Genomic DNA, 14711 nt, shown 5'->3' with positions numbered 1-14711 from the left:
GGTGGACTTTGTAATTTTATTTTACACCATTTCTTTGATCATCGACTTAAGATGTGCCTTTGTACTAAAATAAAATGATTCAATCAACATTGTATTTAGTTTGCAGAAAAGAGGAATAAGTCGGGAATGATGGAATGATAGTAATGTGATCTTAGAACCTGAGTAGTCATTTGGCCCTCAATTTAGCATGTCTGGTCGGTCAGGTGCTTAGACGTAACTCTTTTTAAGAATTAAATCTATTTTTAAAGAACCAACCCAACCACAAATTATGAGAAAAAGCGTATCCATTTTGGTCTAAGCGTATCCCTTAGAATCTCTTAAACAATTTTGAGGAAGTGGTATTGGTTATGGGGTCCCCAAAGGCAAACAAGAATGCCTTCATGAGTGGGTGAGAGAGTTGAGAGTTGAGAGTTGAGATTCTTTTATCTTTTTATCCAATAATCTTTGGAAACAGCCAAACAGGAGCTATAGTTTTGCGAGTGGTCGTTTTGGAAACATCAAACGTGTCCTCTTAAATCTTTTGTCGACTCACTCTGTAGGGTCACAATGAAATTGGAAATTGCGGTCCTAGAGTGCGCATGTGACATTGCAGAACCCAACTATGCTGAGAAATGTCACTCATATTAGATGCTTCCCCTATATACGTATCGCATTAACATAAATCTACACCGCTTTTTAAACAGTGTATAATAAGTCAATAAGGGTTAGTATCTACACGAAAAATGTTTACTAATGAGGATTTGAGATTAAATATTCAGTCAATATATTTGACTATATTAACACCATCGATTTTAATTCAAGACTCACTTCATTTAGGTATTGGAAGTTTTAGGTTGATCTGTTCAAATAACACGTGTTGCTCTGATTGCATCTTTCATGCTGCCCATGGTCTCACTCCAATGACATAATGGGTCCATATTTAATTGTGAAAAGCATCATGTATTATAAGCCAGGTGCCCACGTCCTCCTCACCCTTTGTGTGAAAACCAAAATGGTGGATTCCACCATTAGGTTCACCAATTTATTATGTTTAGAGGACAGGCATTGCTCTCAAACTAAGCAACACAGGAAAACTCTCATAAAATATGGGTGAATGGATCAACCAACATGATTTGAGCTCAACAAAGATCTTACTTGTAGTCTTGTACAGAACAGGGTGTTACATACTCAACACATGGGGTTTAGAATTATATTGGCACAGCTTGTCAGGGAGTGCAATAACTCAATAAGCAGGATGATATCACCGAATGCCAAAGAATGTTGACCTTAATATAGCTAGTTAATTAATCCAGCCACATAAGTAATAATATTAAAGTCTAAACTAATGTAACTGTGCTAAGAAGTAAGAACTGCATGGTTATTATATGTGGAAGTAGGCAAGTAGCTCAAAGTCAAACTCAACTGCAAGTGGAAAACCTGTAGCTTCTTTAATAAAATAAAAAATGACTAAGCAAGCCAGACAAAGAAAATAATTAGTTAGAGTTAAATTCTACGGATTTGCTATCTCTTACGATTCTTTTAAATCGAAATGGAAATAACGTTTTTGATTGGTATGTGGACACAAAGTCATTTGGTTGATTTCTGTCTGTCTGTCCTCATTCTTCGTCCCTCTCTACTCCACGCTCTCTCAATCTCTCGACTGCAATCTCTCTCTCTCTCACTCTTTTCTTTCTCTCTCTGCTCACGCCCCACTACATAGCATTATACTAGTAATAAACTTTTTTTTTGCTGCTATTCTTGCTCTACAAAGTGTTGCAACAAGTTAATACAGTGTGAGATTTTCCCATATGGACTATGTCAGACAAGTACTCATATAGCTTTAGTGTACATTCACCAAAAAATTGAAGAATTTGCTGAAATGTCAAACTCTGATCATTTAAAGTTGGTGTGAGTGTGAAAACAAGACCTCATGCGTTAGTAGCTACAACTTAGGTTAATATGACTAACCTTAGACAGAGCCAATTTCTGCGGCAGTAATACATCCATTTATCACTGTCCTAAATCCTAATATCCTGATTTTTCTCTCCATAATATTATTCCTCTGTTAATAAAAAGTGAAAAAGAAAGAAAGAGAAACACTAAAAAAATCGAAAGTGAGAGAGAAGTAGTTCTCACGTTGTTGCTTTGTGCTGGAGTTGTCTCCTCTTTCTTCTTCTTCAACTCCTTTCTCTCTCTCTCTCTCATCTTGGACTTCTTCTATCTTCTTCAAAGATTACTAGAGCTTCAAATCTTGCAGTTTATTAAGTGCAACTGGTGTGTTGAAGAGCAGAGATACAGTTAGTAGTAGTTGGGCTTTGCTTTATTTTCATTCTGGTGCAATGGGTATATGTTAAATTTGCTGTTTTGAGGTTTGGGGTTTGAAGATCAAGTGTTCAGATATGGTTCTTGGTGGGTTCTTGAAGTTTTGGTGATTTGTTTACCTTCTCTGGTAATGTGGGTATGCTACATTTATAATTTTCTTCATTGACTTTCTCATATTTCGAAGTTTATCTTGAAGATATATAGTTTTTGCTTAAAAAAGAAGGTTTCTTGCAATCTTGTAGTTAAGTTTTTTTCACTAGTGATTTGAGGTTTGGTGATTGAATTGTTGTATTAAAGTGATGGAATCTCCATCACTTTCACCTAGTTCTTCCCCTGATACAACTGTAGTCAATTCAACTAACATTTCACCTCCAACTCAAGATAATTCTACAACCTCATTGCCACCTATAACGGCACAACCTAATGCTACTTCAGATCCTCCACCACCCACAAGCTCATCCAATACTTCATCCCCACCTCCTGTTGTTAGTGCTGCACCGCCTCCTACAGTATCTTTGTCCCCTCCACCAACAACACCTGTTATTTCCCCTCCAGCGCCACCCACTTCTTCTCCTGTACTCACACCGCCGCCCCCGCCTACTACTACTACACCCGTTGTTAACCCACCGTCTTCCCCTCCTCCTCCTCCTGCCCCTCGTCCAGTTTCATCTCCACCGCCTGTGACTGTCGTTTCACCTCCACCACCTAACACCGTTAACTCCCCTCCCCCTATTTCATCCACACCACCTGCGGTAAAATCACCTCCTCCCCAAGCAGTCTTGCCACCTCCACCTCCACCAAATGTCTCTGTTCCTCCCCCTGCTGATTCTCCTCCGTTGCCAACAAGTTCCCCTCCGCCACCATTGGCTAATCCGCCTAAACGTTCACCTGCGCCACCGTCGCTTACACCTCCTCCTCCATCTGTTTCACGGCGGCCCACATCTCCCCCTTCCAGGGATACTCCACCTGCTGTACCTTCACCGCCTATAAATCAAACACAGCCAACACCTTCTTCTCCTTCACCCCCTTTACCACCTACTTCCATTTCACCAACTGTGGCTCCTCCCCGACCGATTCCCACTCAACCAATTGAGGCTCCACCCCAACCGAGTCCCACTCAACCAATTCTGACTCCACCCAATGACTCAACAAATCAGAGTTCTCGTGCACCAGTAAATGACAACAATAAAAGTTCTGGCGGAATTGGCCCTGGAGGTACAGTCGCTGTTGTTCTAGTTAGCTTTATCGTGATTAGTCTCATCGGACTGGCTGTCTGTTATATGAGGAAACAAAAGAAAAAGGCCACTCGCTACAATGCCGGACATGTTATGCCCTCCCCACTTGGCACTTCCCCAGTCTCAGGTACTGCCTTGAAAACTTTGCCAATATTATTTTGTATGAAGGTTTACGTTACATGGTTGTTGGATGTAAATTTTATTGTTTTCCTTAGTTGGGCGGTTTATCCTTCCACAAAGTTTTGTAGTAGGATATGCACAAGATACATACTGAACGTAAAAGCTAAGTTACATTGACGTGGATCCACGTGTCCGTATCCAACACGGCAAAATATAAAAAATTGAGGTATAACACATACAATATGTGTTTGACACGGACACGTGGATCGATAAACACGGATTATTCTTATAAATATGGCGTGTCTATGTAACATAGCATAAAGTTGTGAATTTCCTGGTCAAAAGTGTAGAAGGAGTTATTCTTTTTACTCAATTATCATATTGAGTGTACGCTTGAAATATTTTGTGTTTCCATAAGTTGATGTTGATTTTTCTCGATCCTCTACAGATAGGTCAGATGTAAAGGCTTATTCTTTAAAGCCTCTAATAAACCGTGGTTCTGGAAGTGAATTTGTATATTCACCACAAGATTCAGGTTTAATGGGCAATTCCAGGTCGTGGTTCACGTATGAAGAACTAGTTGGAGCCACAAATGGGTTTTCGGAGCAGAATCTTTTAGGTGAAGGTGGATTCGGTTGTGTTTACAAGGGAATTATAGCAGATGGAAGAGATGTGGCTGTAAAGCAGCTCAAAATTGGTGGTTCACAGGGAGACCGTGAGTTCAGAGCTGAAGTCGAGACTATTAGCCGTGTTCATCACAAACATCTGGTTTCACTAGTAGGGTACTGCATATCAGACCATCAACGATTGCTTGTCTATGATTTTGTCCCAAATAACACCCTATATTATCATCTTCACGGTAAGATGAGCATTTTAGTCAATACTAGTGAAAAATGAACTTTTCAGCGTATGTGTGTTGGTCTTCCATTATGAGATTACTAATCTCATGTTTCTCTGCATTTTGTAGCGCATGGTAGGCCAGTAATGGAGTGGAGAACTCGGGTTAAGGTTGCTACTGGCGCAGCACGTGGAATATCTTATTTGCATGAAGATTGTGAGTACTCCCTCCCTTGCTTCTGGACTTGGTTATTCGATCGTTTTCACACTTTTCTTACCGCTCTGACTAGACGGGTCCATATTGTTATCATTGAATAGTTGGTTACTCTATGCTTTTCACACGTTTGAAGTAATGTTATATAGTTCAAACTTCATACGGTCATATACAACAGGCATATCTTGTGTGCTATGTGCATGTGAATGTATATAGCAGGCATGTAAAGGATATTTGAAAACTATAGACAAACTTAAAATTATTTTATTTATTTATTTATTTATTTTAATCCATGTCAATAATTTAGTTGTCACATATTTCTGAGTGTGCACGTCTTAAAGAATTTGAACTTTTCCCAGTTAAGTAAGTTACTTGGTATTTTTACGCTACAATTAACAATTGCATATTCATGAGTCAAAGCTTCTGATTCATTTCTCAGGTCATCCTCGCATTATTCACAGGGACATCAAGTCAGCAAACATTCTTATAGATAACGACTTTGAAGCTCAGGCATGCCCAATGGCTGAACAATTTCTGAATTTCATTTTTTATGGTAATTGAAGCTTCTGAAATTGTCATTTTCTTTTCTTGGACAGGTTTCTGATTTTGGGCTTGCGAAGTTAGCTGGGGATACTTACACACATATAAGCACACGTGTGGTGGGAACATTTGGGTAGGCAACTTCTTTAAAGCTGAATGTATCTGCTAGAGAATCATGCAGGATCTTTCTACGTGCATTTTCTCGGTTGGATAGGAAAATGTGATTAATATTCTCTATATAATTATCTAGATTTTATTGAGCTTTTAAATGATAGAATTGAATGACATGGAATAAAATTGTATTATTTCCAGATATATGGCTCCAGAATATGCATCAAGTGGCAAATTGACTGAGAAATCTGATGTATACTCATTTGGAGTTGTGCTTTTGGAGCTAATTACTGGGTAAACCTGTGGATGGATCTCAGCCTTTGGGAGATGAGAACCTAGTTGAATGGGTAAGTACTAATTAATGTAAAACCTTCTCTCTATTATACGTAGGAACTTAAACATTTTGAAAACTTGTTTTCATTGCTAGTTCCAGTGACACGTCAAACTTCTCAAGCTTTTTACAATTTCAAATTCATAGAATTTGCCGTGAAGACACACTTCTCATGTTTGAACCCCTGTCTATAGTAGAAGTTTACCCATATTGATCTAATATGTACACTATACACTAGAGACTGGTTAATTTGAAAAGGATTGCACTTCAGTTAAAGTGTCTCAGATGCTCTTGATTTTTGTGTACTTCTTGATTTTCCTTCCAATTCTAAGACTAGTACCTAAACTTGAGAGAGAGAGTTATATCAGGTACTTACGGAAATTTACGGTGTGTTTCGTTTGTAGGAAGTTGCTGGGAAAGAAAGTTAGTTCCTGGATATTATGAGTTGTGGTTATTTCGTACAAAAAGGAACTAACAGATGTAAATAAGGGCCTGTTTGTTTTTTTAGTACTTACAAGTGCTTGCTACTTACAAGTTTGTGTAAGTCAGGTTTTCCTACTTGCACTTTTGGCACTTGTAAGTAGCAAAATGTACCAAAATAAAAGGTCTACCACATATAAGTAGCTAAAAAACAAACACCCAAAAAAAAGTAGTCCTCCACTTACTGTGAGAATAAGTAGTAAGCACTTATAAGTAACAATTCTCGACAAGATCTCTTACAAAACTAGAACGAATACATGGATCTTATTGGTTTCACCTTTCCAATTCAGATTAACATTAGATAAGATAGATGTCTCAAATCTTTCACAGCTTTATTTCTTAATCTCTTTGTACTCACATAAAATTGATTAGTGTTCATGTGGCACACTGTATAAGCGAAAATAGGCAACTCAGCAAGATGGGTCAGGACCTCAGGGTGTTGCAAAAGAGTATTTGTTTGGAGGCCAATTAGGTGCTGAAGTCAAGGATGATAGCCGATACCATGCAAGCTCATGCATAGTGCATGTGGTTCCACCTCCACCTCCAGCCCACACCTCTTTTTTTGAACAGCCTGGTGTTTCAAAAGATAGGATAAATCCTCTCAGCTTGTTTTGTCTATCCTTGACACTTATTCCCTTTCTTCAATCCACCTCCTTGAAATCATGTGGTTACTTCATCTTCCTTAATGAACTTATCCTCTCTCTCTCTCTTGCACACACACACACGATCTCTCTATGATCAACTATGGTCATGGTTGTGGAAGCTGTCTGATGTTTAGACTAGAATGGAAACTGTATCTTCACATACCTTTTTTGTACTCTGTCTGCGGCAAGATAACTTGCATTTAGTATGGGATTGATAATCATGGTGTTGATTTGCTCGTTTCTGCAAATGGATTGGAATCGACTTCTTATATTTATGATATTTTTTTGATGCGGTGAGATTGAGGATACTCTTTTGGTGTTTGACGGTGTATCCCAAAGAGATATAAGTAAGTTTGTGTGAACGAAGCCGTGGTGAAGGCAGTGGTTACTCTCTTCCCTAGTTGAAGTAGTAGTCATTGCCTTGCATCTCTCTGAAGAAATTAATTGGAATTAGTTCTTTTCTTGTGTGTAACTAACAAATAACAATTGAACAACGATTGTCTTTAAACATGACCTGATATATCATAAATGAATTGGAATAAGTTGGTTTTCCATCTTAAGCTGATTCTGCAGACCATACACAACCTTAATGTACTTCCAAAACGAATTTAGAAGTGTAATTGCATCAACTACTAGTTGAATAACCTTTTGGTGACTTTGCATGGTATGGGGACTTATGAGAAGTTTCATATAAATTACCCATGTATGGCAGGATTTGTTTGTTTGGCTGTTGAGGATTTGCTGGATAACTGTTCCCTGACACACATGTTTTTCACCAAAAAAAAACACGTGTATCCTGAATTCCCCATATGTTGAACAGTCAGCTCAAGGAACCAGGAACATTGTGAAATGATATTTTCTGCTTGATATATGTGTTTTCAAACTTTTTTGCTTGTCCAGGACTAGAACTTCTGTCACCACAACAACAACAACAACCTAAAAAAAAGTAAAAAAAGAAAAGAAAAGAAAAACAACAAGTACATCTTTTGTGCTGTTTTTAAAGCATTAATTTCATTGGTGTGCTTTGGACATCTTTATCATGTCAGCCCACCCGTTTGTTTTTGGAGAGCCAGAGTATGACAAGCTACAGGAAATGTTAATGGTGTAATACATGTTCTATTTGCTTTAATTCAAAACAAAAGGGAATTCCATTTTTTTTCTCCACATTACTGAATCAGGCCTCTACATCTTGACGATGTTTAGATTATTTGCAAAACAAATTTCCTTATGCTTACAGAATGGGTGTCATTTTCAGGCTCGACCATTAATGAGCAATGCACTTGTGAATAAAGAGTTTGAAGGATTGCTCGATCCAAGGTTAGAGAAGAACTATGTAGAACGTGAGGTGATCCACATGATTGAGGCAGCTGCAGTATGTGTGCGCCATTCATCTGTGAAAAGGCCTCGTATGGGACAGGTATTTTATCGATTACACTTTATTCATAAGAAAAAGAACAAAAAAAATCTTCACTTGAATTTTATGTGGCTGAGGATGGAAGTAGGAACCAAAACCATGATGCAATTGTATTTTTTTGTTCAGGTCGCCAGAGCTTTTGAAGCTATAGCTGAGTCCTCAGATCTAACAAATGGAATTTTACCTGGTCAAAGTGAAGTTTTCAACTCTACCCAACGGTCTGAGGAAATCAGAATATTTAAAGTAGAATGGCATTTGGTAGTCAAGACTATAGTTCTTCTGATTTGTTCAGCAGAAGTAGTTGGGAAAATTAGAGAGCTATGATATCCAGATAGGACTAATACTGACCGATACCATGTGCTACACCATTTAGCCCTGAAATCGAAGTGTTTATCATATGCATTTTGAGTGTCTTGGCTGGACAAAATGAGGGCATGCGAATTTAGCTGGCAGAATTTGGGACTCGTTAAACAGATGGATTGAGTTCAAGAAACTATGAGCAGGATACAGTGTGAATCTCATGTCTGCAGCAATTCGGTTGTAAAGTTGCTAACTAGTCTTCGTTTCAGTCGGGTTTGACGAAGATCTATAGCCAGGTTCATTCCATCTTCTACGATATTGTATGACTTCAATTTTGTAATTTGTGCTTTTTTTTGTCGATATAGAAATCCATGTAGAGATAAATGTTCACTTTTACCAAATATTTTTTCGAGTTGTGAATACAACTTTTAACTTAATTTCTTTATTCAAATTAATGAGTAACTGTTTTCATCTTGAAACTTTTTCCATTTCTTTTCTTGTTTCTACAGGTTCGTTGTGCACTTGTGCCATTGATGAAATAGGTACTCTGCATGCATGCTATTTCAAATTTATAAAACTCAGTTCGGATCCTGGAAATATGAGTCTTGGTAGCCACAAGATTTTGAAATTTACCATGTAAATACACTTTCCTTGTGGGTCACATATTTTCATGTACACTTTCGTTGTGGGTCACATATATTGGCATAGTATTTTCTCTCTGAGCAAATCGGCAAAGCACAAAATTGCAAACACTGCGGAAAGGAAACTGATAATAATCAGAGTGAGAAATTTACTGACCTTATAATAGAAACACCCATATCCGGATCTTCACATCTGGTGCCCCTCAATGATCCATATCAGTGTCGTTCACCTTCCAAAGTTCCGAAGGACCTAATAATCTTGCTGAAATGATGAAAGTCTCTGGTTGTAAGCTATGTTGCACTTTTTCCTTGGATTCTAATCTTATAATGGAGGATATGACATGAGATCAGTTCCTGTTGGAAACTTGAACTTCGTCTTACAGTCTTCACAATAAAGAGTGACCTTTATTAGAAAGTAAACTTCTCTACCACTCAATGTCATCTCAAGTAAAGGATAATTAAAAATGAGACATCTGTTGTAATCTTTCCTTCAAATGAAATAGGCATTATCTTTTCTTTCTGTCCAGAGTTGCAATATACTGCACATTAAGCATTGGATTGCTATAAAGCATTGGATTGCTATACTTGTAGGATCCCTTTTTCTTATATATGGGAGTTTTCGCTAGACAGGAAGTAATGCAAGAATTAGAAATGAGAACACCTTTTATTTCTTTGACATTTATTCTTCTTGCTTAGCTTTTTCTTTACCCTCTTCAGAGGAAAATATATTATTCCTTCCAAGACATGACATCTTAAACAAGTTTCTGAATAACCATTTCCCGTCTCCTTTCATCAACAACTTTACATTGGCATGGAAGACTGCAATTTGTTGGTTGCAGATGGCGCCGTCTTATGTTGTTGTTGTCCATGCTTGATTCTACAAATCATCGTCCTTGTCTTACTTAAGCTTCCTCACAAGTTGGTGCGAAAGTCTAAAAGACTTGTATCAAAGAGACTTTGGAAGAAGAAGCGAAAAGAGCAGATAACATGGAGTGGAATGGTTCAACATGCAGGGGAAGATCAACGAATAAGTTTTCAAGGAGAGCTGACAAGAATCGTATTAGAAGGTTTTTCTGTAAGTTCTTACCAAGATTGTAGAAAGACTTTTAATGAAGTTGAGAAGGCAATGGAGGAATTGTCGCAGCATGGAAAGTTTGCATTTGGCAGCTTCTGGGGAAGAGAGGAATCTAGTAGCTTCCCGCCGTATATAGGGAAAGATGAACTTGATTCTGTTTTACACTACCATTTAATCCAAATGGTGAAGAATCTTTAGAAAATATATGATATGGCCTATGGGAGTAACTTGATTCAGTAACTAGTCGTCTCTTGCACTTTCTCTCGCCATAAAAACACACACACACACACACAATATATGTTGTGAATATATTTATTATTTTTTTTCGCTACAAAATGTGAATGTATGTATTAAAACCTATGCAATCTGCCAATTTGATTCGCTCGTTATCAATATTAAAAGTTTCAGGATTATCGTTCATGCATCATCATAAGGAATCCACATATTGATAAAACCAATTAAACGCTAATTTTTTTCAAAAGATTGATTTCATTTTCGAATTTCAATTTTCTGAAAGACATGGAATGGGCCAATATATTTTGTTCATCCATAAATGAGATTTCACCAAACATTTATCCTTATACATCCTTTTTATGAAATCTTACTACGTCAAGTTATTGTGTGTCATATAAACTATAATGGTCAATGGAGCCACGCAGGTGTTCAGCTAGCTGGATCATGAAAATGTAGTATCACCAATTGAATCAATGTCATAATACCCAGTTTGCTATTGGTTAAAAGTTAAAACTGGCCAGTCAACAGGCAAACCTTTGAGAAATCTGTCAGAAAAGCTAGAAAGTCGATCTAGTATCAATAAGCTGAAATTTTCTTAAATGTTTTGCATGTTCATTCATCTTGACATATTATATCTTTGATCAGAATGTTTTCAATGAATGCACATGTGCCATGTTACAACGTACAACCAAAGAAGCTTAACAGAGATTCAAAGTTCCCCGTGAATGGGGCTTTGATCTCTTTACATACTTTCTTGATCTTGTTTTTTGTTCAAAATTTACACTTGATCCTATTGTACACTGGTAATTCTTGCAGCTGTGAAACTCATGAAAACTGCAATAATTAAATTCTGGTCCAGTTAAAAACATCACGAGAGAATGGTACGGTGATCAAGCAATCTTTGTATATTCTTCCCAATGTCATCCATTTGTGGAAAGCCTGACTTTTGAGTAGATAATTCAACTTTTGTATATTAAATAAACAACACAGATGATGAATCTTAATAATATATCCCTGATTGCTTTTTCCTTTAACAGCGATGCGCTTATGGGTCTTGTTAAAGGAGTACTCCATCGTTTGCCTTTCTCTAGCTAGTAGCATATACTTCATACTTGTAGTATAAATAATCTTCTTAGCTTGGACGTGTTCTATACTTGCAAGAACGCGATGGCATCTGCATCCTTCCCTGAACAGCAGGAGGAGCCACAGCAAGTGATGTATCCAGAAGCGGTTTCAAATAATAATGGATCAGTTGGACCTTTTTTTGCTGTAATGTCTGTGCTAGCTGTTATAACGCTACTGTCATGCATCTTGGGTCGTTTCTTAGCTAGACGTTCAGGGAATCCGTTGAACATTAGGTATGTTGACTGTTACTGGTGGTTTCGCATAAAGTTTTGCTGCTGTATATCAGATGAATTGGAACTAGGAGCGAAAGCAATTACTTCAAAGCCTCATGATATTGAGACTCCTTCTCCTCCACCTTCAACTTGATATGATCCTCTTAGTGAAGTATGTAAAATCTGTGACTGATTAATTTTATTTTGAATTAAATTAGGATTCGTTGTAAATATGATCGAACCATGTTTGAAATTGTGTGTTGTTATTAATAGAGCACTCGGTATTCAAATGGGATAGTAAGTTCCAAATATAATAGTTTTTGAAGCTCATAAGACAACTGTTCACAACTCCTCAAAGCTGCAATGATGAGATAGTTCATAGTATTGACTTCATGTGGATCTGATAACCAATCCGCTCTGTATTTGTTACTTGCTTGAATTAGAGGTTCATGACTTAATGATAGAAGTCATGCACTAATGCTCAATCTGTTTTTTTTCGATAATAATGCACAACCTTTTAAGGGTAACGTAGTTACTTTTTTTTTTTGCTTAAGTAAAGTAGTCACTAGATTACTACTTGGACATGTTTGTGGTGTAATTGGTTCATGACTAGTGCACTGCACTAACCTACGATGATCCACGAACACATGATCACCAAGACAAAGAGCATGCGAAACCATTAACTCCTCCCATTGGCTTGTCTCCGAAAAATACATGTAGTGTCTCCAAGATCATCTGGTGCAAAGGTTTTCAGCATCCGCATCAGCATCACTTCCAACATGTATATCTTATTTCCTTCGACATTTTTAATTTGACTTTTATTTGTTTAAGTCCGGATCACGCGCTTCTTGGAGTGGTCCGTGGTACTGTTTGGAGACTGTCCAAAATTGTTTGTGCTCATGTTCTCATCTTTTACATTGACCTCCTAATAACCATTGAATTGCGCGCATCTACTTTTTCATGTTCTGTACCAATCGATCATGGAATGAAATGAAGAGTTGGGTTGGAACAATTCCTCATCATTCTCATGGCTTGCGACCTGCGCCTACTAATAGTATTTCTTCCCATGACAATTGCATAGGTTCACTTGTCACCCTTTCCTAGGTACCAGTTTGGTTTCCACATTTTTAAATACATCAGTCATCGATCATCTTTGAGTTAACTTTTGTTTTGTAGTTGTAGGTCAACTAAGGATGCTATTAGTAAATCAGTGAAGTGTATTTATAAGCATCACTCTGTTGATCTATATTTTATATTTATGGACCAAATGATGTGAGGCAGGCGACATGTTCTAAGAAGTTGCACTCGAGAAAATAATGGACATTGTTACACAGCAACCATACACATCCACCTCACAACATAAAACAAAACAATATTCACCAACGCGCTTATTCACAACCTCACATCTATAACAAATCAAACCAAGCTCCCTATCACCTCCCTTTTCTCTCCTCCTCCCTCTCTAACCTTTCTCTTACCATTTTCCATGGCTAGTCTTCAAACAGACCAACTTAAACAACTGAAAGACATCTTTTCCCGCTTCGACATGGATTCAGATGGAAGCCTTACACAGCTAGAACTCGCAGCGCTTTTACGGTCTCTTGGTCTAAAGCCAACAGGTGATCAACTACATGTTTTATTATCCAATATGGATTCAAATGGAAATGGATTAGTTGAGTTTGAAGAATTGGTGGACGTTATATTGCCCGACATGAATGAAGAAGTTTTGATCAACCAAGAGCAGTTATTAGAAGTGTTCCAATCTTTTGACCGTGATGGTAATGGTTATATTACTGCAGCTGAACTTGCTGGGTCAATGGCAAAAATGGGACACCCTTTAACATATAGAGAACTTACAGAAATGATGAGAGAAGCTGATGCAGATGGTGATGGTGTCATTAGTTTCGGTGAATTCGCTAACATTATGGGCAGATCTGCAGCTGATTTCCTTGGTATCACGGTTTCATGATTGTCGTGCCATGGTCACTTTTGAAGGGCCATGGTCATGAATGTGGTGTTGGATTCATCACAGCCTATCAAGCTTGAAAGATCCACAAAAAAAGATGGGCATCAGGCCATGGTTTGTCGCCGTTGTTATCATCGCCTTCTTTCCTACACTAACGTTTTGGTAATGTTGACCTCTCCATTTATAAATGTAATTAAATTTTCATGAAGTTGCTTGTTCCTAAATTGTAAATGATGGAAGAATTGTATAAACGAGAAAATTGAGGCATTCCACTCCCACTTGGGGATAAAATTTAATATAACCCTTTCTGATTTGTTTAGGCTTGTTAATGGCTTCACGTTATCTAGTGGATGATACATTATGATAATAAAATTCATGGATTCATGCCGGCAAGTCATTAAAATCAAGTTGCAGAAAACACTTAACAGAAGTCTAGCCGTATGATACAAGGAAGTAGTCCCCTGAATACGCAATTCACATAATTAAATAAATAAAATTCGCTACACTTGGAACTCGGAAGGGGGCTGATATCCACCTAATTCTGTTATTTTATCTACAGTAAGGAGACAATCTGGTATTGGACACTAGAACTAGATAGCACTTTGCAGAAAAACCTCAGCAGAACTTCCTGTATACGCCAAGATCCTCTGGAGCAGGTGGATAGGCGATTAACACCTACTGAACTAATACGTTGCAGATACTAAATGTTCATGTATTCAAAGCAATTAGCCATAAAATTTACAAAGTAGTTTGTAATAGATTCTTATTAGATTCAAAATGTGTAACTTTTTATTTAGAGTGTTTGATATCCTGGTGCCGAACTTCGTGCAAATCCTCATTCTCAACTTAGATCATGTACGGCAGTTTCACTTCTTTGTTTGAACGAAATCAAGCGAAGTGCGTTTATTAAAGAGAACAAGGGATTCTAAAC

General features: G+C 37.6%; 3 protein-coding genes and 1 long non-coding RNA gene across 5 annotated transcripts; 3 read left to right on the top strand and 1 right to left on the bottom strand.

Moving 5' to 3' along the window:
- Positions 1-1998: 1998 nt before the first annotated feature.
- On the top strand, positions 1999-10483 carry LOC147521579 (proline-rich receptor-like protein kinase PERK8). The gene is given in 11 exon segments (XM_086574593.1): positions 1999-3663; positions 4105-4515; positions 4624-4710; positions 5147-5217; positions 5304-5380; positions 5560-5652; positions 5654-5705; positions 8069-8230; positions 8354-8470; positions 8473-8823; positions 9037-10483. Coding segments are annotated over 10 exon segments (2202 nt in total). The 5' UTR covers positions 1999-2600; the 3' UTR covers positions 8542-8823; positions 9037-10483.
- Positions 6617-9449, bottom strand: LOC147521580 (uncharacterized). The gene is made up of 2 exons (XR_015202857.1): positions 9326-9449; positions 6617-7724 (listed from the first exon to the last, which is right to left on the bottom strand). It is a non-coding gene; the product is annotated as an uncharacterized LOC147521580 (long non-coding RNA).
- Positions 10484-11644: 1161 nt separating the features above from the next.
- On the top strand, positions 11645-11968 carry LOC147521578 (uncharacterized). Its single transcript, XM_086566007.1, has one exon. The coding sequence runs from the start codon at positions 11645-11647 to the stop codon at positions 11966-11968; it is 324 nt and encodes a 107-aa protein (XP_086422133.1).
- A 1132-nt stretch (positions 11969-13100) lies between these two features.
- LOC147521577 (putative calcium-binding protein CML15) lies at positions 13101-14586 on the top strand. Of its 2 annotated transcripts, none has more exons than XM_086574543.1 (2): positions 13101-13942; positions 14344-14586. In XM_086574543.1, exon 1 carries the CDS (start codon positions 13301-13303, stop codon positions 13781-13783), a length of 483 nt encoding a protein of 160 aa, XP_086430669.1. In that variant the 5' UTR covers positions 13101-13300; the 3' UTR covers positions 13784-13942; positions 14344-14586. The 2 variants fall into 2 exon arrangements, with proteins under 2 accessions (XP_086430669.1, XP_086430632.1); XM_086574506.1 differs by having other exon boundaries at positions 14340-14586.
- Positions 14587-14711: the final 125 nt, after the last annotated feature.

Source organism: Coptis chinensis, chromosome 1 (genome assembly GCF_015680905.1).
Source record: "Coptis chinensis isolate HL-2020 chromosome 1, ASM1568090v1, whole genome shotgun sequence".
Taxonomy (NCBI): Eukaryota; Viridiplantae; Streptophyta; class Magnoliopsida; order Ranunculales; family Ranunculaceae; genus Coptis; species Coptis chinensis.
Note: the sequence above shows the minus strand (reverse complement) of the source record. Positions and strands in the feature narration are given on the sequence as shown.